Below are 27,519 nucleotides of genomic sequence, written 5' to 3' on the forward strand. Positions count from 1 at the left end.
TAACCTCTAATGTCACACAAGTCCTAGAAGAATACTGAATTAAGACAGTTAAGTGGTATAAGTTTTACCTGGAAATGACTTATCTGTCAACTGTGCTAAATTAGAAACTTAAAATCTAACCTAGGGCCTCCCTGGTGGCGCAGTGGTTGAGAGTCCGCCTGCCGATGCAGGGGATACGGGTTCGTGCCCCGGTCTGGGAGGATCCCATATGCCGCGGAGCGGCTGGGCCCGTGAGCCATGGCTGCTGAGCCTGCGCATCCGGAGCCTGTGCTCCGCAACGGGAGAGGCCACAACAGTGAGAGGCCCGCGTACCACAAAAAAAAAAAAAAAAAAAAAAAAAAAAAAAAAAAAAAAAAATCTAACCTAATGCCAGATAAAATCCCAGAGGTCAAATGAATAGTTAAAATATTAAAAAGTCCTTTTTTATGGGTCAGATATATGATTCAAATTTAAAAGAACTTTAAAGGATAATTCATTTTATATTTTTCATAAATCTTCATAATACATAAAACTCACACATTTAATTTCCAGTATCACCAGGTTCAATTAAATGTGCTTGTTTAATGTATTGTGGCAAGATACTCCTTGGAGAGATTGTTCTGTTCAGTTTTTAAAGAGGCAAATTCTCAATGACTATTTTGCTCGATAGTAAATATTTATATATGTCATTTGACACAAGCATTTCAGTTACAGAATTCTAGTTGCTCAATGCAAAAAAAAATTGGAAAAATAGAACAAAAATTAAAAAAAATCATACTTCCCTACTCAGGGATTTCTAATACAAATGATTATCAAAAAGTACCACACTTGCCTGATCTGGTGTGTCATGCATTTGTAGTGCCAGAAAATCTTCCGTAAGAATTTAGATGAGATTTTCATGCATATGAAGTCAACTTATTACCACTCAAAAAGAGTACTATACTAGAAAGATCAAATAAGAGTGAACCAAATGAAGGTCCCCAAGCTAAGACAGCTCATCTTGTAGTATTCAGACAATGACCTGTCATGTACACCTTTTGGCTTTTCACAAAACAGAACGTGAACAGGGATGAAAAGCTAGAATCATAACTGGCACAGTCACTGTAAAATATATGATGTGTATTTAGATTCTCAGTGGCACCTGTGAATATATATCACTTGGATGATGTCCTTTTAAAAGAAATATTTATAGTAATACCTGTTCATTTAACCATGCCCAAAGAAGTTATCTTCATTTGGGGTGTTTCAGTACACAGAAGATGCTGAGATCTATATCAAGTATACCCTAGAAAAAAGAGAATAGTGAACTGTGCCCTATATTAATACAGAAAAAGAGGGAGAGGGCTCAGGTCAATAAAATTAGAAACAAAAAAGAAGTTACAACGGACAACAGAGAAAGATAAAGGATCATAAAAGACTACTACAAGCAACTATATGCTAATAAAATGGACAAATTCTTAGAAAGGTACAATCTCCCAAGACTGAACCAGGAAGAAATAGAAAATATGAACAGACCAATCACAAGTACTGAAATTGAAACCAGGATTAAAAAACTCCCAACAAACAAAAGTCCAGGACTAGATGGTTTCACTGACAAATTCTATCAAACATTTAGAGAAGAGTTAATGCCTATGCTTCTCAAACTATTCCAAAAAAATCTCAGAGGAAGGAACACTCCCAAACTAATTCTATGAGGCCACCACCACCCTGATACCAAAACCAGAAAAAGATACCACACACACAAAAAAAGAAAATTACAGGCCAATATCACTGATGAACGTAGATGCAAAAATCCTCAACAAAATACTAGCAAACCAAATCCAACGATACATTAAAAGGATCATACACCATAATCAAGTGGGATTTATCCCAGGGATGCAATGATTTGTCAATGTCTGCAAATCAATCAGTGTGATATACCACATCAACAAACTTAAGAATAAAAACCACATGACCATCTCAATAAATGCAGAAAAATCTGACAAAATTCAACACCGATTTAGGATAAAAACTCTCCAGGAAGTGGGCATAGAGGAAACATACCTCAACGTAATAAAGGCCATATATGACAAACTACAGCTAACATCATACTCAACAGTGAGAAGTTGAAAGCAGTTTCTCTAAGATCAGGAACAAGACAAGGATTTCCACTCTTGCCACTTTTATTCAACATAGTTTTGGAAGTCCTAGCTATGGCAATCAGAGAAGAAAAAGAAATAAAGGGAATCCAAATTGGAAAAGAAGAAGTAAAACTGTCACTGACTGCAGATGACATGACACTATACACAGAAAATCCTAAAGATGCTACCAGAAAACTACTAGAGCTCATCAATGAATTTGGTACAGTTGCAGGATACAAAATTAACACACAGAAATCTGTTGCATTTCTACACACTAACAACAAAAGATCAGAAAGAGTAATTAAAGAAACAATCCCATTTACAGTCACATCAAAAAATAAAATAGCTAGGAATAAACCTACCAAAGGAAGCAAAAGATCTGTACTACGAAAACTATAAGATGCTGATGAAAGAAATCAAAGATGACACAAACAGATGGAAAGATATACTGTGTTCTTGGATTGGAAGAATCATTACTACCAAAATGGCTATACTACCCAAGGCAATCTACAGATTCAGTGCAACCCCTATCAAATTACCAATGGCATTTTTCACAGAACTAGAACAAAAAAAATTTTACAATTTGTATGGAAACACAAAAGACCCCAAAGAGACAAGGCAATCTTCAGAAAGAAAAATGGAGCTAGTGGAATCTGGCTACCTGACTGCAGACTATACTACAAAGCTACAGTCATCAAAACAGTATGGTACTGGCACAAAAACAGAAATATAGGTCAATGGAACAGGATAGAAAGCCCAGAAGTAAACCCATGCACCTATGGTCAGTTAATCTAAGACAAAGGAGGCAAGACTATACAATGGAGAAAAAACAGCCTTTTCAATAAGTGGTGCTGGGAAAATTGGAGAGCTACATGTAAAAAAATGAAATTATAATATTCTTTAATACCATACACAAAAATAAACTCCAAATTCATTAAAGACCTAAATGTAAGACCAGATGCTACAAAACTCTTAGAGGATAATATAGGCAGACACTCTTTGACATAAATCACAGCAATATCTTTTTTGATCTGTCTCTCCTAGAGTAAGGGAAATAAAAATGAAAATAAACAAATAGAACCTAATCAAACTCAAATCTTTTGCACATCAGGAAACCATAAACAAAACAAAAAGACAACCCACAGAATGGGAGAAAATATTTGCAAACAATGAGACTGACAAGGGATTAATCTCCAAAATTTACAAACAGTTCATGCAGCTGAATATCAAAAAAACAACCCAATCGAAATAACAGGCAGAATACGTAAATAGACACTTCTCCAAGAAAACATACACATGGCCACTAGGCACATGAAGAGATGCTCAACATCACTAATTATTAGAGAAATGCACATCAAAACTACAATGAGGTACCAACGCACACTAGTCAGAATGGCCATCATTTAAAGTCTACAAATAACAGGGACTTCCCTGGTGGCGAAGTGGTTAAGAATCACCTGCCAATGCAGGGGACACGGGTTCAAGCCTTGGTCTGGGAAGATCTCACATGCCACGGAGCAACTAAGCCCGTGTGCCACAACTACTGAGGCTGCACTCTAGAGCCCATGAGCCACAACTACTGAGCCCACATGCCACAACTACTGAAGCCCGCACGCCTACAGCCCATGGTCTGCAACAAGAGAAGCCACTGCAATGAGAAGCTTGCTCACCGCAACAAAGAGTAGCCCCCACCTGCCACAACTAGAGAAAGCCCACATACAGAAATGAAGACCCAATGCAGCCAAAAACAAACAAATAAATAAATTTATTTTTAAAAAAGTCTACAAATAACGAATGCTGGAGTAGGTGTGGAGAAAAGGGAACCCTCCTACACTGTTGGTAGGAATGTAAATTGGTACAACCTCTATGGAAAACAGTACGGAGGTTCCTCAGAAAACTAAAAATAGAATTGCCGTATGATCCAGAAATCTCACTCCTGGGCATATATCCAGACAAAACTATAATTCAAAAAGATACATGCGCCCCAATGTTCATTGCTGCACTATTTACGATAGCCAAGAAATGGAAGCAACCTAAATGTCCATCAACAGAGGAATGGATAAAGAAGATGTGGTGCATATATATAATGGAATATTACTAAGCCATTAAAAAGAATGAAATAATGCCACTTGCAGCAACATGGATGGACCTGGAGATTATCGTACTAAGTGAAGTAAGTCAGACAGAGAAAGACAAATATCATATGATATCACTTATATGCAAAATCTAAAAAAAAATGATACAAACAAACTTATTTACAAAATAGAAACAGACTCAGAGAATGGACTTATGGTTACCAGGGGGGAAGGGCTGGGGGAAGGGATAGTTAGGGACTTTGGAATTGACATGTACACACTGCTATATTTAAAATAGGCAACCAACAAGGACCTACTGTATAGCACAGGGAACTCTGCTGAATACTCTGTAATAACCTAAATGGACAAAGAATTTTTAAAAGAATAAATACATGTATATGAATAACTGAATTACTTTGTCCTACACCTGAAACTAACACAACATTGTTTATCAACTCTATTCCAAAATAAAATAAAAATTTAAAACAAATACAATATTAAGTCTATATCTTATATATAAGTATACAACATAATTTTTTTTTTTTTTTTTTTTTTTTTTTCTTTGGTACGCAGGCCTCTCACTGTTGTGGCCTCTCCCGTTGCGGAGCACAGGCTCTGGACGCGCAGGCTCAGCGGCCATGGCTCACGGGCCCGGGCGCTTCGCGGCATGTGGGATCTTCCCGGACCGCGGCACGAACCCACATCCCCTGCATCGGCAGGCGGACTCTCAACCACTGCGCCACCAGGGAAGCCCACAACATAATTTTAAAGTATCAGTTTGTTGAAATTTGCCTTGGGTTATATGCCTTGTGTATATTTGTTTTAAAACTGCAAAAACATTAATTTTTAGCTTAAAAACTTTTTAAATAACTGAACAATTTGTAAAATACATAAAACAATGGTTCTTATTCCTGATCGCTCATTAAAATAATTTTAGAAGCTTGTAAAAAATAAAAATGTCTGTCTTCGATCCCTCTCTCTCCCCTCCTTCCTGAACAATTCAATCTAAAAGCCATCAGGTTATGGCAAGCAAAGAAGGTGTCCATGCAGCAGGGGAATGGAGGGTGATAGGAGGTTAGTTTTACATCAGGGGATTAATCTTATAATATATATCAAGGATAATGGGAGCCAGTTTTCAGTGAGGGAGTTATAAACATGAAAAGGGAAAAAACCAGAATGGTTTCCAATATCTATGAAGACAAAGAAAAGTAAATGTGTATGTCTATGAATGTACATACGTACATCTAGTCCTTGGCTATGTCTACTGAGAAGACCTAAGAGAAGCAACATCCCAGTAACAATGAGCACATCTAGTACCATGATCTTAGTTTCTAAATACCATTTTCCACTAAAAGGGAAGCAGAGCTCCTTGGAGAAATCACTGGTTCCGGGAGTAGGGGAAGGGAAAGAACAAGTTGAGCCTAGAACACCTTTAGTAAGGAAGCACTCAAAGATTTCTGGGATCATATGAAAAGAACACAGAAGCCAGCCTGAAGTGGCTCTCACTAGCCAAATTTGAGACAATTCAAACATCAAAATAAATAATGATAATAACCAATATAACCCACTGAAAACAGAAAATGAAAGTCTGATAAGGAATAGGATATTTACACAGTCTCAAGGTTCTTCCCTACAAATTACTTATTAATTAGAAAGGGGAAGAGAATGGAGAAGACTTGCAGAGAACTCCTCAGTCAAGTGATTAAAGTTAACATCACCATTTATGGTTCATATTGAAATCATGTGTCACCTGATAGAATGCATACTGCATCACATCTGTGGTATTTTTATCAGAGATGCACAAAATAAATCTAACCACAAGAAAAGATCATAAAAATGCAAAGTAAAAGACATTCTACAAAATAACTGCCCTGTAATCTTCAAAAGTGGCAATGAAATGACAGTCAAGGAAAGCCTAAGGGACTTTCCAGATTAAAGACTGAAGAAACATAAAACTTAAATGCAATGAATGATTCTGTATTGGATCATTTTGCTATTAAGGACGTTACTGGGTCAAATAGCAAAACGTGAATGAGGTCTGAGGATTAGACGGTAACAGTGTATCAATGTTAATTTCCTGATTTTGTCAGTTATATTCTGGATATGTAGGAGGATGAGAAAACACTGACAGATGTAAAGCAGTAGTGTGTCAAAAAGACTTTCAGGAAAATTACTCTAGTAGCAGTGTGGGACTATGATCTCCAAACACTGTTGTTGATGTACCCCAATACTAAAATATTTTAAATACATACCTTAATAAGTATATATGTGTGAAGTTATATACTTATTCTACAGCAGTAACCTGTTACATTAGAAAACACACTCAGACATAGAAATTAAAATGGGATGCTGTATAGAATTAGTTTAATTAGTCATCTTGTCTATCTCCTGAGGTACAAACTTCATTTTGAAGAAACCTAGTGAAGAGAATGGATAAAAGAGGAGATGAGTCTGGTAGACTTATTTAGATAGCCTCTAAAATAGGAGGAACTGATAGAATGAGGAAAAGGTGAGGCACCGAATCAAGGCAGTAACGGTGGAGAAAAGGAGCAAAGAGTAAACCGGAGAAATATTTAAGGAAGAACACTTTTACAGGACTCAGCAAGTGATTTTCTATTTGGGACAGGATGAAGAAGACTTGAAGATGATTCCAGGTATTTGGCTTGAGAGAATGGATGAAAGTAAAGATGAAAGAAAAAATAAAAGATGGGTGAGGTAGAGGAGAAAGAATAAAATACATTGCTTTTCCAGGCATACTGCATTCATTTGTAACAGTATTTTCACAACACAGTAAAGAGCAAGAGAAAAAAACCTAATGCATGGTGATCAGTAGCAATGAACTAGCCCCACTGAATAAAAACATAGCACACTGTCTTGGATAGCTGCTGCCTTAGTCAAGTATCTTTGAAGCATAGCCTATGGGAGAAAGTATATTTTGTGCATGTGTTTGTATGTGTGTAGATTTGTGTCTCCGTGTGTGTATATATCTGAATCCATGTAGCTGGTCATTTTTCATGAAACCTAAAGTGACTACCTAGGTTTATGAAGGATTGATAAGGCAGAGAAAGTCTTATCATGCCATACTTTGTGGGTCTGGGTAGAATAAATGTCATTCTATATACAAATATTGAATCATTATGTTGTATATCTGAAACTAACATAAGAAGTCAATTATATCTCAATTAAAAAATCATTCTACTGTTAGCTAAATTGTTATGAAATAAATATCATTCATTATCATTAATTATATATTATTAATTTAATATAGTATATTTTATCTTTCATGAGCTAAAGCTTAATATGGACTGAGATATGATGAATCTTGTTAGACTTTTGTGGAATTTCTATACTTTCTATAATTAAAAGCAACAGGCAGGATTAGCGACAGAAGATTTTTGCTCTCATAAAGGTTACAGCAAAAAAACCCATTACTTGAAAGACAAAGTCATATATCAATACATTATGCTGCTCAGAGTATACATGGCAATATTTTAGAGTTTCCCCTGATATGCAAAATTTGGAGACAATGTCAACACTTAAATAATATTTAAAGTGCAATGCATTTTCAAGTACATTTTCAACTACACACCTATACCATATATAATCTAAAATTCTAAGCAAAATAAATAATTTATTACTTGGGAATCAAATTTTTATAATAAAAGTTAAGACTTCTTGGACTTAATAATCCTGACTACCATAAAGAAAGAAAGTTGGATACATATTTTATGGCTATAACGATTTTATATTCACTTTTCCCCACCTAAATTTATTGGCAACTGATTCCTTTCTCCTGGCAATAACTATTTCAACCTTAGCTTTCCATACTATTAAAATAAATAAACATGGCAAATATACTTAGTATTACCTAAAAAATACCATTCCACCAAAACAAACAGAGCAGAATGAAGGACAAGCAAAATATATGAACTTTTATTGTGGATTTCTTTTAGGCCCCAAAATGATACTAATTTTCTTGACTCAGGTATTAATAATATACTGTTTTCTGAATTTAAAAGCTTCTGCAGCAATTTACTGAATTATAAAGCATGACATTATCTACCAATGTTTTCTTCTTGGGACCCAATACTAGCAAACACCTTACAAGAGAAAATGTAAACAGAAATTTACTTGTCAGGTATAAAGTTTTCAAAGTGAGCAAAACAGAATTGATGTAACACAAGTATTCAAGGGAATGAATTAATTTTCCTTAACTTTCAGATTAACTATTATATTAAGCTTAATTTTTCATTGGAAAAAAGTAGAAGTATGTAATATTCATCTTGATATGATAAAAATACAAATCCATTTCACTGCTGTAATCCTTACAATAAACTGCTGTGACATTCGTCAGTTAGATACCATATTTGGATATTTTAAAAGTCTTGGCTGTTTATATCTGGGATTCATTCAATCACAAGTCAAACAGAGTACAGCTAATACAATGCAACTTTTCTAGCAATGTGCCTTCCTAATGGATTTCCATTCTGAGTCCAAAGATCTTATTCTCTGGTAGACAGGGAAAAGCAAAATACAAGAACATCTCAATGGCTACTGGCATGCACCTACTGAACTTACAAAATATTCATTTTGTATATTCGCAACATATGTGAAATGTCCTCTTGCATTTTCAATGTTCATTAACAAAATTACTATATAACTTAACAAAGGCACTCTGAAGTTAATACAATGCTACATATTTACAGTAGTATAAAACCTTTTCAAAACAATGTACACAAAAAGGCTTATTTATAAAATGCAATAAATCTTTTTTCAAAAATTGCTTTCCTAATTGCTTTTTGAGGGTAGAAGAAAAACCCAAACAAAAAACACACTTAGAAAAATTATATTATACCATAAAGAGTCCCATAAAACAACTATTTAAAATCTATAGTACACCATTATTTTTTTCTTATTTAAATACAGTTTCTGGAAAACATTTTTTAATTATGTAATAAAACTTTTTGATATTAAATACGCTCCCTCTTAAATCTGGGTCTTAATAAAATAACTGTAAAATAATTCTTGATATTGTGTAGTTTAAAACCTTGAGCAAAAATGCTTGATTATTAATAAAATGCATAAGATTCTATATTAATCATTATACAAATTTGTAAAATTTTTAATAAATTTGGTTATTTAAAAAAACCTTTAAATAGCTTTTTTTTTTCCTATAGCCAAATGCTTTTCTGCAGCTTTTAATAAATAAACGTTTACAGATGGCTTCTGTGGTAAGCTGGAATAAATCATTTTAACTGATAAAAAGAATTTTTTTGATTCCATGATCAGACAGGAATTCAGTATCAATTTTAATTCACTCTAGGAAAAACAAATGCACTTAAGTGGCATTTAGGAGAGATGGCTTGAGGTCCATAATACAATAGACAGTTAACTTCTGTTGTCTATTTAAAGAAGAATAATTTGATTAACCCACAGGTGATCATATTATCTTAGTTCAAATATATTTAATATTTCTGTCAAATAAGTCAAAGCATCAGGGGTCCAGCTATTTACTCACACACTTAAAAAAAGCATATAATAATCTTAAAATGTCGATTGTCACAATTTAAGGTTATAATATTGATATTCAAAAGATTTCAATAGTTTATTATTGAAGATTAACTACGAAACAACCTTATTAGATATTTCATCCTTTCTACTTATCTAAAATAATTACCAGAAAAAGTTTTTAGGATATAAAAACTAGTTTTCTCAAAGAGCAAACCTTATAGAACATTCACAATATACCTACTATATCTTAAGATGAGTCGTCTGTAAAATTAAATTGGATTTTATTGGTTATTCCCTAGGGGTGGTAAATTAGCAGAGGGTGACTTCTTTGACTACTAGAGAACTATTTAACATGCTACAGTAATATAGAGAATACACAAAACAGCTAAAATATTTCATAGAGAAAATTTATATAATTCAGTAGAGCTCTTTACTCCTTAATTTAAGGGCAATAAAATCATCAAGGCAATATATTCTTAATATATTGCATAGAATAAATTGTTGGTCCTTCATATTCCAATTCTCTTTAAAGTTAGGAAGCTGTTGGTGAGATACAGAAAAGCTATCAAAATAAAGAGAAATAACACTTTTTCTTATAAGTTTCTCCCCTTACCTTAGAAGATGAAGAATCACACTCCTGACATATCCATCCATAGCCTGTTTGTTTAGGAGACTTTTTCAAAGGAGGATCCAAACAACCAAAATGGTAGCACAGTCTACATTCATCACACCTGCAGGGTAAACAGATTTATACTATATTTAAATAATATTAAAAAACACTTTTTTCAGAGAAAAACAGCAAACTACTGTATATTTCAACTGTAACACTGTTAATTCTATCCTTAGCTGACAAGATTATTAAATTAACGTTTATGAAAAAGACAATCTAAACCTGAAATAAATGCTTTAAGAAAAACAAAATACCAAAACAATAAAATAAACAAAACAAATATCATTCAGAACATTTTGATAGTAGAAATGTTAACAGCATAGGAATAAATTTATGTGTATAACCCTATGTGTTCAAAACTAACAAACATTAACATTTTCAATTTTGAACTTCAATAATAATCACTTGCCCATTAGATGGTTTTAAAACTAATATAAGATACATATAACTCAAGATTATGAATTCAATCTAATATATTGTGATTATTTTTAAAAAGTTTTAAATCTAATGAATTCTACTAGGCTACACTAAGCTTAATTCTGTACAATTGATATGCCTCATCACTCTCTTTCTCTAAGTTAAGGTAGATTGTAAATAAAATTTCTAATGTGTATAGCATGCTAACATAATCTACAGCAAATAAAAACCATTCTAATAAGTTTATTTTCTAAAATATAAATTTTCTCAAAAATTTACCTGTCACTTTCAGTGCAATTGGTTTTTCAAAGTACCTCCTAGTACATTATAAAGCTTATTAACAAATGTTTTGATAGTGTCTTTGCCACCTATGATGTACAAAATCTAAGAAAACTATCATACCTATTCTTCGTTTCAGACAATCTCATCCTGCTGACAATGAAGAAAGATCTGTATTATTTCAATGTTTTTTAAAAAGAATTTTGCATCAGTTGGAATAACAAGACCAAAATTTAACAACAAATAACAAAGATGTATACATTTTATAGAAAGGGTTATATTCCTCTTATTCTTTGTGCTCTGTTTTTGTAAGTTAAAAAAAAATACTTTCTCCAAACCAGTCTGTCACATTCTCTTTATATATAGTTACTCTTACTGATTTAAACCTAAAAAGTTGAGGAATCCATAACTAAGAAAGCAAGGAGGGTATTTTATAGGACATATATTACTTAAAGTACAAAATTACTCTTAAATAACTTTTATTAGAAAAAAGGAGAAGGAATTATTGTGATAAACAACATGCAAAGAAAAGCAATTTATTTTCACAATAAAGGGAACTATGAATCTACATTTATAGTAAAAATTTCATGTCATTCTATAAAACCCAATCTCCCAAAGACCCATTTCAGAAATCAAAAGTTTCAGAAAGTTTAGCAACTTAGCTAAGTTATTCAGGTATAAAGAAGTTTAAAACACAATTATATGTCTTAAGTTTAGGCACTCCTTCCTCTACAACTTCCTTCTCATAAACCAAATAAACTTATGTACTTTTCCAAAAACCTTCACTTAGACTCAAGAGATGGACTTGAATAAAAATGTTTACTATAATAATTCTAGCTATACAAAAAAATCAAATCAAATAGTAATAACAAACAGTACTGTGCCAATATTATAAATAAACCATCCAAAAATATATTTAAAAGCACTTAAAATGTTTAAATACCTGTTGTTCTAGTATTAAGAAAAAATAATAGATAATATATAGCTAACATCAAACATTACATAAAACTAAATGGCAAGCCCACAAAATTTTGTTCTTCTCAATTCAACTTATTTACCCTTCAATAGTTAAAATTCCAATTACATTAAACACATAGAGGACCCTTCAGCATATAAGCATTTATGAGTTATGAGAAGGTTGAGATTTCTAGTTAGCTGAGGGCGTATTCCTTCAAGCATGGAAAATAGTATTTCAGTCATCTTTAATGGGAAATTTAAAGAGAATCACATTCTTTGCTTCATCAAGAAAATCCATTAAATATAATTTACTCTATCTTTATCATTCCAGGGTCACAAGTATGAGTAATAGGTGCTGCTACATGTCTAACAGTGTGACAGCCTTTTGTGTTTGGACATAAGTATCATCAGTCTGCTGTTCTGTTTGAATTCTTGTATTCAACTTTTATAGGTCCTCCTCACTTGCTTAAAAAATATCAGTCACTACTTTCTGATATTGTCAGTGTCATCTGTCTAAGCAGCATTTCTCTGACAATAATTCACTGTGGATGCAGAAACCAGATCACTGGACTTAAGACTATGCAAATTGACAGTTTATAAAAACATGAAAATGAGGACTACTAAGTACATGGACTCAATTTGGGTTAACTATAGTCTTTTTAACTTAGGGTTTTTAAGCAAGTTTAGATTGCCAATAATCTGGGCTTTTGGTGAGTGAAGAGTTATAGTATTAATGCTTTCCTAGTTCATATCAAATTACACCCTAATTACTGCATATTTACAAGTCTGTGCCATAATAACTTGCAAATTATGGTTTCTAGTGTACAACTAGAGTCAAACACTATGATGAATATAAAGGTAGATCATAATTCATTACCTTTTACCTTCATGTACTAAGGTGGTTCTTGCTGGTGTGTGTGTGTGTGTGTGTGTGTGTGTATTATGTATATGTACATATATATATTTCAAGCTAATAAATTAAGAACAAGTTTGCTACATTGATATAGTTCAAATTTGTAGCTGATTTCAATTAATTGTAAACTCAAGTTATCTTTCAGCTCAATAATAAATGCAAAAGGGAAAAGAAAGACTTTATATGCTAGATTTGTCAGAAGGTAATGTTGAAGTATACGCCATTTGGAAGTGACTTAATCCTTACTGATTCCTTCATTAGTGACACTTTTTAGAATGACTTAGTCTACACATGGAACTCATGTATTAGTGATGGGTTCCAGAGAAAAGGAAGAATCTGCTTGTTAGAATCTGGGGTGATATGGGAGTTCTCTCAAGTTATAGCTCACTCAGTGGTAAATAAAAACTGTAATTCCCAGACTAAGTAGCAAAAAGGAGTAGTTAATACACTTAGGAACTGCCAAAATCCAGGAGAGGAAAAAACAAAAACAAAAAGAAATAACCCAATCTTGAAATCAATAACTGTTAATAAACAAACATATAAATATTAGCCTTTTCTAAAAATGACTAAAATTATTTCCATGTGGAAAAAATATAGTTATTTCTACACTAAAATATTTAATTGAATAAATCTATAGCTTCATATGCTGGTAACAAAAATATCCTGAGTGATACAAGGGAAATCCAGCAGAATTTGCAAGAATTAATTCACCATAGACAAATGTAAGGGATGCCATTAAGAACCCTAGAGATCAAAGAACAATTTAGATGGTAAAAACAGTGAATTATTTATTTCATGCACACACACACCATTTTGTAAACTTTAGCAAATTTTGTCAGCCAACATATTATGGCTAAGTTACAAATATAGATCATTTTAAAACTCAAAAATCAGAAGCTCATAAGGATCTGCAATCATTCTGCTACCTAAAAGCTGAAATAGAGTTGAAGTAGTTATTGATCAAATTATTATTTATGACCTCTACCATCTACTTCTTACATATACTTGGAAACACATAATTACAACACATAATATAGTACATATTTAATGTATCAAAATAATAAATCTTGTGCAAAAGCAGTCATTGACCCACAAAAGCAGTGATATAACACAATATACTTTATTAAATAACACAAATGTCTACGTAACAAAAACAGACTATTATACCAATAGCACATATATTAAATAGGAAGACAATGTCTTAAAATATTAAAAGATAATATAAAACTAACCTATAAAGATACACTATGCTTTTTAATAAAATGCAAACTGGATGCTTAAAGAGTATCCTCTAAACATCTATAAAACTGTACACATTAACATATTATGGGACATTCTAAAATTACAATTGTAAGTGAGATAAGATAAATCCCATTTATAAGAAAAGGAAACCTCATTGTTTAATTAGATTCTTACTAAATACAACTTCCTAGGCATCAGATTCATAATGGATACAGATGTCAATAATAAAGCAGCTATATGTATATGGTCTTTTACACATTCATTTAACAAAATGCAGTGACCAAATAAACATAGTTCTATATGTATTTAAAATACTTACTTCGATATGGTTAAGTATAGCACCCTAGACATAGAATAGGAAGAAAATGATTTATGTTCATATGTCCTATGATCCATGGGAGCAATCAGTCACGTGTTTATCTGATTACTGAGAATATGCACACAAGTAAAAAGAAACAACTTATTTATTTCTGTCTACACCTAAGAGACAGGCCAGTGTTCCAAAGGGTTTCTTAAATTCCCTTAATTTCCAATTAATAATTTCACTAGAAGAGTACACTAAATAACTACTTTTCAAAACTAACCAAAAAAAGTACACCTCCTATATATATAATTTATAGCCAGATGATCAGCTAAATTTCAGGAAGAAGAGAAATCCACTAACATGAGACTTGAAAAGTAATGTACATGTTTTATGACCAGGTTGATCCATAATCATAGCTATTTTTTATGTCAATGAACATTTGATTTAGGTCCCTTCCAAGTCTATATAGAGTAAAATAAAGAACCAACCTTGAAAATACATACTGTTACATCCATTCGATTAAAAAAAAACTCACAAATAAATATCAAGAGAATTGATGGGTTGGATTTTCTTACTTTTTCATCATTTCTACGCAAAAATTCCATAGAAGAATGACCAAAAGAATTGGTCTTAATATTACTTACATAAAATCTTACTAGCAACTGAAACACCCACACAAATGTATTAACCAGTAGTGACAGACTCTTTCATTGAACAGTAGCCAATTATTTCAATTATTCCTTTTAACAGATGGAGAAAATGCAGGTTTGTGGCCCATGAGTTAAATCACTTTTAAAATAATACAAGCTTGCACAAAATTCTGCATTCTACCAATATTAGAATAACATTTAATATCAATAAAGGCAAACTTTATTCCTTTTTACAACACTTTTAGTGCAAATCACCTATATGAGCATTTTCTAAAAAATTAGAAAATGTCTTTTATATGATATTTCACAAATAAAGGCTAATGTGGAGGTCTTGAACATATTTTCATTAATGTCACTAAAGACTTTCATCACATGCAATAATGAATGAATGAGTGGTAGGAAAGACAAAAATATTCTTTAAAGTGTATTAACTGGAAAAAATATTTGGATAATTATTGAAATCCAAATTCATGTTTAATGATCACTTAAATAATGGGATCAATACAGTTAGCTACATCTGCAGTAGTCAAGTTACAAGATTAAAAGTGAAAGGCAGGGCCTCCCTGGTGGCGCAGTGGTTGAGAGTCCGCCTGCCGATGCAGGGGATACGGGTTCGTGCCCCAGTCTGGGAGGATCCCATATGCCGCGGAGCGGCTGGGCCCGTGAGCCATGGCTGCTGAGCCTGCGCATCCGGAGCCTGTGCTCCGCAACGGGAGAGGCCACAACAGTGAGAGGCCCGCATACCACAAAAAAAAAAAAAAAAAAAAAAAAAAAAAGTGAAAGGCAAAACTAAAACATGAAATAAAAGAATTCATACAAAAATACACAATAAGGTCAAGTACCTCTTCACAGCATGAGAGAATGATTAGACATTTTCATACCTGAAACACATCTGCTTTGTTCTTTAATAAACTGATCTCCATCTGCTCATGCCCTTGGAAATTTTTCAGCAGTACAACCTGCTGTGCTCAAGCCCCACATAACTTTGTATTTCCCTGCTCATAATTAACTAATTATTCTCTAATCAATAGTGTAGATCTTGATTTTACAATGTAAATCAGAAAAATGAGATAATGGCTGGGGGTCAGTCTCATTTTATTCACAAAGCCCAGCATGAACATCCAGTTTCATTATATCTTATGTACCTGAACAGCAGTGAATCTTACAGCAGGCCTGCAGAAAGTCTTAAGACTGTGTACTGGGAGAAAGAGGTCTATATGTTTATTAAAAAAAAAAAAAGTATTTGCAAAGCATGTCTATCTCAGAAATATTTTTAATTGCAATCCTTAGTATTATGTAAATTGATAAAGTGTTGACTGGGTAGGAAAAAATTTCTGCCTTCATATGCCATGCAACTCTAAAGCTGAGTCTCTTAAACAAGTTTTAATTGTCAAAATGATTTCAGAAAATTTAAAGAAAAATTAGTAATGTTAGTATTCCATTCTGCTACAGAGTCCTTCTGAATTCCTTGAATAGATTTTGGTGAAATATTAATAAAATAATAAAATATTCCCATACTGAGAATCAAGTAAAACAGTGGTAAGTTTTGTCAAATAAAAAACATTAAGTGTTTAAAAAGAGTGATCTATTAAGTAATAGGATGTAAAAACAGGGAAATAGGATAATGAGTATGAATATTCTTATTATTTATTGGTCAGTGATCTATTTTTAACATTATAATTGTAAAATCAGATAAACACTCAAGAAACATACGAATAACAATGATATATAAATGATAAATAAATTTCATTTACAAACAAAATGGATAAAGGTTAAGGCTAAATTTTTGTTTTCATGTTAAACATAATCCTAATTTCAAATCTTTTCCTAACAAAGGAATTAGTGAATTATGGACAAAGGCTATGTTCCTTGATTAATTTCTGTGCCTAAAATAGTGCTGTCTCCAAAATAGGTATAAAATAAACACCTGTTTTACTAAATTTATGTATAATAAAGAAGTTATACTCTATGTGCTATAAACTACTATAATCTCTTTTACCTAGAAACAAATATTTTTGAAAATTTAAGGGCCCTTTTAACAAGATTAAAGCCACATTCAATCAATCAGTGTCATCCACAACACCATGATTCTTTTAAAAATATTATATACAAATGGTTCTCAAAGGATGTCCCTGGCCAGCTTCAGCATCACTTGGGAACTTTTAGAGATGCAGATTTTCAGGACTTATCCCAGACCCACTTAATCAGAAACTGCAGGGAGAAGTAAAGGGAGTCAAATGAGGAGGAAAATAAGGAGGGGAGTAGGTGAGCGATCTGCTTTTAAACAAATCCTTGATTCTGATGTACTATAAAGTTTGAGAACCACTGCTATATACTGCCATGTCGTTCCTCTTGTAGTTCAGAGTTATTTAGTTTACTTCTTGATATTTCAGTGTTTTTTTTTCTTTCCCTATCATGTGACAAATAACCATCATTTACCTGTCGGACTGTTTTCTCTTATACATGTATGTAAAATATGAACTATTTAGTGTATATTCTCTTGATATACACATTAGTATCTCCTTTGAATAACAATTGGACCAATTACAGAAAAGGGTTAATTTTGTACCATGGAAATATGAGAGTGTCTACGAGATTATTAGGAGAAAGTGTTTCATTCTACTCTCTTCAAAAGTTCTACTCCAAATACACATCTGCAGGACCAATGATCTTATGAATATTATGTGGTTTATATTCGTGATGTGTGACAAAGATTCTTAGGGCTAGCACCAAATATGGAACCATATATCCACAACTGAAGAGTAAGATGGAGAATGATGATAATATGGTATTCTAAATAGAACCAGGTGGAAAGGACTTAGATTAATAGTGTCACCAAAACCACAAGGTTTAATGATTTTTCAAAAAAAATCTAAAATAAAATGACCACTAGTAATATCTTACCATATATCAAAGGAGAGTCAGGTCCAAATGCACTAGCATATTCTTTTTTAAGGAAATGGCAATCTGACATTTTTCTTAAAATCAGCTGGAGTTCAGCAATAGTAATAACTACCAACTTTTTCTTAAGCTTATGCAGTGATAAATAATGAGTTCTTTTTCTAAAAAAAAAAAAGCCTACTGGTTTTGCTACAGGTTATTAATATTTTTCCTCCAATGTTATAAGGTCTTTCAATAAGTTAATAATCTCAGTTTATACATATTTTATATACATACTGCTTTTATTAAATATCCAATAATATGGTTCCTTAGTATAACTAAAGATTACTAGCATACAGCAACTTTATATTTACACTTGCTTTTAATTATCTAGAACATTTCCTACTCTATTCCTAATGTTTGAACTATTTTCAATGCCACTATACCTGAAAAGATGTCCCAAACCACATTTATAAATCAGGAAATTCCAAGAGACATGTTGACAATTTACATGTATATATGTATTTCAATTTCAGCAAAGAGTCTCTTCTAAATCAGTTCAAGATGAAGTGATGAAATATTCAACATATTTCTGTCGTTGATTTAAAACTGGTTCATTAAAGCTTGAAGACCAAATTTTAATTCTGTAAACCTTTGGAAAGATACAAATGTTGATGAAGATCTTTCAGTTGGCAGGTTGTATAGTCAAAAGCTTTGTACCTCTCTCCTTATTTTGTAACCTCATACTTAAGGTTGAGAAAAATAAAATTATACTGAACAGAGAAAGTTCGTATTAAATCAATAAAGAGTGAATATATTTGGTTATTACTAAAAAATATCTAGAGATCAACACAGATATATTCTTATTTACAAGCTTAAAATCTGAAGTTGTAAAAACTGCATGCTACTAATATTAGTGCTTTCACACTAGAACTAATGAGTCAAAACTAGAATGGCATACGCTTTCACAAGTCTTTCACTTTTGCTGAATATTATAAATAGAAGTAACATTTAATATAGTCTACAGTTGTTTCCCAATGCAGCATTTCATATATGAATATATGTATTAAGTTGGATGAAACAGAATAGCAGACTAATGGAATGCATTGTCTTTCTTGTTTGTTACTAGATTTGTTCAACAACGAGTAGCACATTGCATAAGTCCCACAGGCTTCTGTAACTCTTAAGTAAGTCCAAATACTGTATATCATTTGCCAAAGAAGCAAGAGGGGAAGACATTACTTAATAGGACAATTTTGACAAGACATTATCTAGTATTTTTCAACAATGCACATATCAAATGTTTCTGATTAGTGCAAAAAAAAAAAAGTTGAAGAAGAAAAAAAGGAGAAAAAAATCCACACAGGCAAATTAACTGCCTTGTCAGTCCAAGTAACAAACCAATCAATTACATTCTATCCAAACCTGACAAGCAAAGGCAACTTTTTGCAGTGATAAGCTTATGGGAAAGACAAGATAGCTGTTCTCCTTTACTTTATATACTCTATTGAGAGTGTTATCCACATTTTTAAAATCACACTTATAAAAGAGGTTTCCAGGATTGCCTCCGAGGATGAGCTGTGGCAGAGTTGGGTCTCATGAAGGGTATCTACACAGTAAAGTGATAAGAAAAGAACATTAACATTTAAAGATCACAGCAGCTCTGCACTATGTCTTATGAAACACACTAACAATACCATAGTAGGTTCAAATAACATATGATCTGGTCCAAAGAGACAGGTGCCCTAAACCTAAATGCCATGATCTTGTAAAGGTTCTTACTAGTTGAAATGGAACTATTTCATCATTTGAAACACTGAGTTGCCTCTTCTATTATTATTACTTTTAGTTGTCACAATAAATCTATCTTAGTAAAACAAAAAATATAAAAATGATGAGGGGTTTGTATTTATATAAGCAAACATGTAATTTGATTAATAGATGTTTTAAATAATAGCAGTTTGCTATTTTTTCATCAAATATGGCAATTTAAAATGCTTGAGAAAGCATGCAATATACTGAAAACAAGCACACCTAATCAGTACATTACAGGAGTGGTTCTACTCAAGTACAGAGTCTCAGGGAGGAAATGTTCAGATGATTCTTATTCCCTGGGCCTATACTGCCTTCCTTTTTTTAAAGACTATATTGGAAACGTTTGGTTACAATTATGAAAAGTATATCCCTAGCTAGCTATTTTAGTAGATTTGTGCAACAAAAGTGACAGAGAATACACCTCACTGTAAAGACCTGGTCATTGATTATAAAACACTAATTTTGGCCAAATTTTCAAGTCATTCACTTGCATTTATTTTTCAAATCTTTCTTTAGTGTTTCTTGTATTTATTTCCCTACCGACGCATTTTCAGAGGAGAAATTTTAGATGCCTAGTGATGAGCAGTAACTTTCTTTTTGATTGTGGAAAACAAAATTTTATCATTTCCTTCAGATATTTACATCTGTGTAGATGAGGTTAAATTACCAACTAGTCACACATCATAGAAAAAGTTCATTTCAATATTTAAGTATTAGAGAGATGTGTTTAATGCTTCTAAGTTCTACTGAGAAAAAGAAAGTGAAAAGTGGCACAATCACAGATAAATAAAGCACTACTATGCCATCGATGAGCTACCATGCCAAACTGAATAACCTCCAAAGAAAGGAAAAATAAAATTGTACAAGAAAAAAAGAATATAACATGAAACATAGTTTTCAGAGAAATGTACTTATCAACATATGAGAAGTAAACAGAAAGAACAGAATTCCCTCGTTGAGTAACAAGGAAATAGATAGGAAGAGCTGAATTCCCTTGTTAAATAGTCACATGTGCTAACTTTTCTCAGTGCTTCAGGCTCCAAGTGATGAAATTTAAGCACATTCTAAATCTGATATTCTGAGAAGTGCTTTGCCTGCAGGTTAAGCACTACTAGATAAGCAAAATGAAAGAGGAAGCAACCACATCATTTACCACAGAAGTACATTTAAGTTTTAATTACATGCACAAACGATAGAGAGTAGCAGACAACCCAAAGATTTATTTGTAGTTAACACTGATAGGAATTTAAATATATATTGGGTTGGCCAAAAAATTCGTTCGGTTTTAAGTAAATATAAAAGGCATTTTTCATTTTCACCAAGAATTTTTATCGAACGATTCACTAACTGAATGAACTTTTTGGCCAACCCAATAGATACATTAGATGTCACAGAAATCTGCTTTAAATTCTAATTAAATCTAAATTTAACTTTGAAAAAAAACTAAAAAGCTATAACTAGTATTCTTCCATCCTAAAATTTCACTTAATATTCAGAGTAAGCATGACTTGTCTTGGCTGCTACCTTCTTAGGACAAAAGACTATTATGTGGTCTTTTATATCAGAGTTCAAGTCTTGGCTTTGTATTTATTCCATATGCTTCTAATAAGCTTACTTACAAATTAATGTAGAAAAAAGGGAATTAACTATTTTTAAAGGGCTTCCCTGATGCAAGCACCAATGGTCTGTTATCCTGTATAGTTGGATGCCTACCAAGAAGAAGCACCTACTTTTGCCCCAATGAAGTCAAATATGCTAAAGGAGCATAGTTTGGTGAGCAGTATGCCTAATGATTAGAGCATCAGCAACACAGTCAAGACTGCCTAGACTCAAAACTCTAATTCTACCACTTCCTAGTTGTATGATCTTGAACAAGTAATACTTCTCAATTTCCTCACTCATAAGATAGGGATAAAATCAATATCTGTGTAATGGAGTTTCCTTGAGGATTACATGAGATCAACTACAGAAAGCATTAGCACATTGGCCCTTAATAAGCACTCTATAAATCTCAGCAACTAATATGAACAACAGTAAATTTATCCAACACTAGTAGTATTTACTGGAAGGAAAAAACTGTATTCTAATATATAACAATTTATATAACACAATTTCAATATTTCAATATATATTTTGATTTCAATGTTTCAATATTTCAATATTTCAATTTCAATATATAATTGGAATAATTTCTATTTCATGATGCTTAGTGCCTCTGTACCTCAGTTACCTAATCTCCAAAATGGAGATGGCCATACCTCAGAGGACTGTTGTTAAAAACTGAATGAGATAATACACTTAGAAAGCAGAGAATAGAGCCTGGGATATAGTAAGCATCTAACACTAGCATTATTTTAATTTCCAGTTCATACAGACTTTTAACATGTCTATGGGGTTCAATTAAAATGTTAAAAATATGAGATTCTTATACATTATTACCTAGATATCAAAATCCATCATCAGCTCCAAAATTTATATCCAATCTTATCTACAAATTCTAATTCCATTAATATGTCTATTTTATATGTCTGAAACTATAAAAAACCAACACAAATCAAAACCTTGTTATAGGAGGAACAGATGAAACAGGATGTTTCAAAAAAAAAAAAAAGAAAAAAAACCCAGAAAACAATATAGTTGGTTTCTAATACTAGAAGCTGGATTATGCTTGTTTTATATGATTCCAAGGATTGAAATTATTAAGAAGAGATATGTTAGCTCACTTGGAGAAAGAAATTGCCAGTGGTCAGAGCTGCCTCAAGAGGGAATGGGTTACTTATACACTTCTATCCTATACACTTCTATCCCTGGCAGTAGCTTTTCCCCTATGGCTTAGTAGTGATACTGAGCAGATGATTCAAGTGTCAAAGAATAGTGAGATCTTTTTCAGAACTGTATAGTGTTAATACTTGTTTTGAAATTGCTTTGAGTTACAAAAGTTACAAAATCTGGGAAAAAATTGAGGTTGATGACTTCATTTTATAGATGAGAAAATGACTATAATGGTAACTTAATTCAAGGTCATTCATCTAGCCAATAGCAGAACTATGGGTGGAGTCCCAGTCTTTCTTAACAATAGATAATCCCTTTTGTGTAAGTTAACAAGTTAACAATATTACCACATTGCAATAGAAAATGAGTTTGAAATTACAAAAAATAAATTTTACTGAAAAATAAATGAGTGAAATGAGAAATATTTCATTGCTATATATGCTAGAAATTATGATGTTTACTACTCTAAAACTGCATACTCCAGAAATACCACACTTCACTATGTAATTAATGGTTACCATGTTCAGGCTTCTGTTTTCTTTAAATACAATTTACTTGTCTATAATGCACTTATTTAAAAAAAAAAATTAAAAAATTCAAACACTGATAAGGTAACATAAAAATATTTATAAATCACACTAAGTTACTTAAAGGTTTAATGTTTTAATATAGATATGAAAATCAAAGAATGTCATACATTGAATATTAAATGTGTGAGGCAGGTTAGCTATTCCACATGTCTAACAAATCATCAAATCAACTTAATTATAAAGGAAAAAAATATACTGAATAAACATTTTCTTTTCAATCCAAATTTTATCAGAATACCACCTTAATAAGAAAGATTCAGTGGCAGCTTGTCTACTTTCATTATCCAAATATAAATATTTTGAATATTAAACATCTCTTTTCCAATTTTTACTAATAGAAAAGCATTCTTACAATGTAACTTTTAAGTTGTTTTCTTCACAAGACCCAGTTTATTTTCTAATTTCCTCTTTAGAATCTAATCTCTTCATGATGTACAGCATCAATTTAGTTCTAAAGACATTAACTAAAATCATTGATCACTGCTTTTTATAAAGCCAGGTCTAGGGCATAAAGGGAACACTCTTAGTGTTAGGGATGGCCAATAACTCCTAAGAACAGTGGTATAAAGCATTTAATTTTAAATTTTAGACTCTTTTACCCTGAATGGTTCAGTAAATATTCAAGACAGCCTTGGAATAATTGTATTTGGAGAATAAAGAACAGCTAGGCTCAATGGAAAATGAAGAAGCAGGAGAATGCATGGCCTGCTCTGAAAGTTAGGGAGGATTCTGGTAGAATTTCTTCAATGACTGGAGTTCGGGTTTAGGCCATTTAATCAGGCATGAGAAAAACCCAGAAGGTTGGAGGAATCAAGACACATTAGAGCTACAGAAAGCAGTTATACTCTAGCAATAAAAAATGTGGACAGCCAAGGCAAACAGAGTGGGATCCGAGGAGGCCTAATCAGAAGTGAGAAACATAGAAAGAAGGCAAGAGGAAACATTGAAGCAGCTAAGGTGTACAGAATAACATCATAGAGAACAGTGTAGACACTGAGAAAGGTCTTAAGTAAGCTGAAAAAATGGGAAAAAAAGAAATGGAGATCAAGAAATGTTATGATGGAAAATGGTTCCCCAATTACTCTGATATTTTTAGTTTTCAAATAATGCACAGCAGGTATATTTTTTTAAATTTTTGAACAAAATTATTTAAATTATATGAATAAAAGTAAATATACTAAGATGCTATAAGATCATAGCAATTCAAACTTTTTTTATATTTTTGATTTTTTGTAAGCATATTTTTACAACAAAATTTTTTAAATATACATGAAAATTTCACTTACCTGCCTTTAAATTTTAATTGACTTTATTTTTTAGAAGTTTTAGATTTACAGAAAAATTGAGCAGCTATAAAAAGATTCACATACACTCCCCTACCCCCTACCCCCAACACATCTCCCTTTAAATTTAAAGTCTTCATTTTCACATCATGGTGCCTTTGATAGATCAGGGGTACAGAAAATTTAAGGCAAAGAATGCCAGAAAGACAGAAATAGAGGAAGAGACAAATATGCCAAGATCTGGGAGTGTTCACTTTACTGATTCTTATTCAGTGTGATGATATTGAAAAAGTTGCTGAGTTAGATGCAATGGGGATAAACAATGAACTTGAGAATGTGAAAGAAAGGGAGACTTTCAGATGAGGACTAAGCTAGCCTTAACTCTGCCTCTGCCAAACTCTACTCCACAGATTTAGAACCTACTGATTCAGAATCTCCAAGAATAGTTTTATGATTGTTGTTGTGTGTAATTCTTCCTATGGGTAACTTGCATCTCTAGCCAAGCTGAGAACCACTATCTTAAAGCTTCAGCTAAAGGGCTTCTGGAAGGGCTTCTGGAACAAAGCAGTGGTTCTCAGAGTATGGTCCCCGAATCATCAGAATGAGCAACAGTTGAGAATTTATTACAAATATAAATTCTTGGGCACCACCCCAGAGCGTCCAAAGCAGAAATTCTGTGGTTTAATAAGCCTTTCAGGTGATTTCAATGTACCCTAAAGATTAAGAGCCTTAAAGTAGACTAAATTCAGCTGGTGTGAAGAAATCGCAAAGAAAGAGGCATAGAAACAAAAGCTAAAAAAAATAAAGGGAGGTAGGAGACAAATTACAAATATTCCACAACTTTACTTAAGGTGGACCAGTTGACATTCAACTAAGCAGAGACAAGTATTATTTATACACATAGATACTTTGGTCACCAAAACAAAGCTTTAAAAAAACCCACAGAATATTAAACAATCTCATCTTGAGGACCTCCTATGAGATAATTCAATTTCTCTGGACTCAGCCTGTGGTCCAACTAAACCAAGGACATCTACCCAATTCTTTCAGTTCCTCTGTTCTTATGGAACATGATTCCTTACCAGACCTTCAGAGACACAGAGACACAGTCATTTACTTAAAGTAAAGGTAGGAAACTTAGGATTGGATACTTGAGTTGTACAGAACAGATCTGTAACAGTTACTAGATTTCCAGGGTTTGGATTCCTCTCTGTATTTATAAACACGTAACTTTAAATGCATTCTGAAAATTTCTAATTCAACAACTCCTAAAAAGAAACCTCACAATTCCCTATGATCTCATTTACCTATTGTATTTCTCTCCAAAAAATAAATATAGCCACTAATCTTTCTGTTATTGGTATCACCATTCTTTCAAATTAGTTATCTTAAAGTCGGATAGTTTGGTTTAACACTCCCCTTTCTTCCTTGCCTCCTCATTTTCGCTAATTATATGCTGTAACTTCTAGTGTGAACTTACGTCTCCTGAATCTATTGAATCCTTTCCATTTATTTTTCCATCAGTCTAAGATCTAGGTCCCCAAACTGGTCTATCTCCAGCTGCCCATTCATTCGTCACACAGGCCACCACAATATCAATCTCCTAAAGGACTATTCTCCCTATTATCTTTTACCTTCAGTGAATCCCCATACTCCAAGGATCCCATGCTATTTCTTTATTCATATTCATTCATTCTCTTGAAGGATTTGGTACCTCCCATCTCAATCTTCTGAAACCTGCTCATACATACTTCAAGATGCAACTCAAATGTCTCCTTGGTTTACATAAGATTTCTCCCTCATCCTTTTAGGAATATTCCCATCATCCTCTAAATTCTTATGTCTCTTATATACCTCCCATATAACAGTTTGATGGATGAATAAATAAATGAATTTTAATATCCTTAATAAATATTAAATAATTTAGAAAATAAATTTGATGAGAATAAACATAGGAATCTTATTTTTAAAAAAATAGAAGGAAAATAGATTCCGTACTTTCTTTACAAATGAAAGCGTCAAAAGCACAATCAAATAAATTTTTGGTCAGAGTGCTCAAGGCTCTCACTACATGAAACTCAACTTTCCTTTTAAAAAGATCTACATTTACAGGTCATGTCACAACAAGGTTCTTGATATAATCAGGCAATTTTTCAAGTCTTTAATAATTGACACCAATGAGTAAACTGACAAAAGAAATGGGTCTGGAAGATTCCAGTCACTTAAAAAGAAAGTCATTGACTGATATAATTTCACTTGGATGTGACTGAACCCCACTTATTTAGTCTTTCCTAGGCCTATCTTCCTTGTGCAGCTGTCTGTGTCCATCTGATTTACTGAGCGCTTACAGGGAGTGCCTAACAATTTCACTCAAAGCAGAAGTCCTCCTCCACTTGCTATTATTTGGAGAGAAAGTACTTAAAGAGTTACTTTTATGTAGTTCAATGTATCAAAACTGGCTAAATCACACTTAGGGCCCTTCATGTATTATCATTGTACCAAAAAATGACATATACACACACAGAATACATGAACAATATTATACTAAAGTCAAATCATACAGTTGTTTAATAGTATAGTCATGAGGTAATTTTTCTCAAACTTGCCTAAGTATTTTAGGAATTAGACATACATTAAGTACCTCATTAAAAAATGTTTCCAGAGTTCTGAATTTCAACTTTTAAAGAAACTATGGAGTATTCAGATAAGGTTCAGAGGAAAACTATAAAGAATTATGTAACTGATAGAGTATCTATGAAAGAAAGGCTGTAGAAACTGGGTTATTCACTTCTTTTTTCCAAATTTCTTTCTTTACTTTCATTCACCAAAGAAGTAAAGGAAGGGTGTAATAAAACAAACTTTGGTTAAATGACAACATACCCTTGCCTAGCATAGAATTAAATTATCATAATAACCAATTTGGGTAAATGAGAAAAGGTATTGTTTTGGCAAGGGAACAAAGATCACAAGAACCTTTTCTCTTTCTTTTAAATATGCAGGGTTTTAAAATGAAACAAAAATCCTATTTAACAGTAAATGAATCTTTTGAAAATTCTGGCAAT

General features: G+C 32.5%; 1 protein-coding gene across 1 annotated transcript in view; it reads right to left on the reverse strand.

The window, feature by feature from the left end:
- Positions 1-27,519, reverse strand: part of PHF14 (PHD finger protein 14) — a 210,855-nt gene that overhangs the window by 59,591 nt on the left and 123,745 nt on the right. Inside the window, exon 17 of the mRNA XM_079711347.1 lies at positions 10,299-10,416. Coding sequence (XP_079567473.1) covers positions 10,299-10,416 — 118 coding nt within the window. The remainder of the gene's footprint in view (positions 1-10,298; positions 10,417-27,519) is intronic.

This window comes from Hyperoodon ampullatus (genome assembly GCF_949752795.1).
Source record: "Hyperoodon ampullatus genome assembly, chromosome: 9".
NCBI classification, from domain to species: domain Eukaryota; kingdom Metazoa; phylum Chordata; class Mammalia; order Artiodactyla; family Ziphiidae; genus Hyperoodon; species Hyperoodon ampullatus.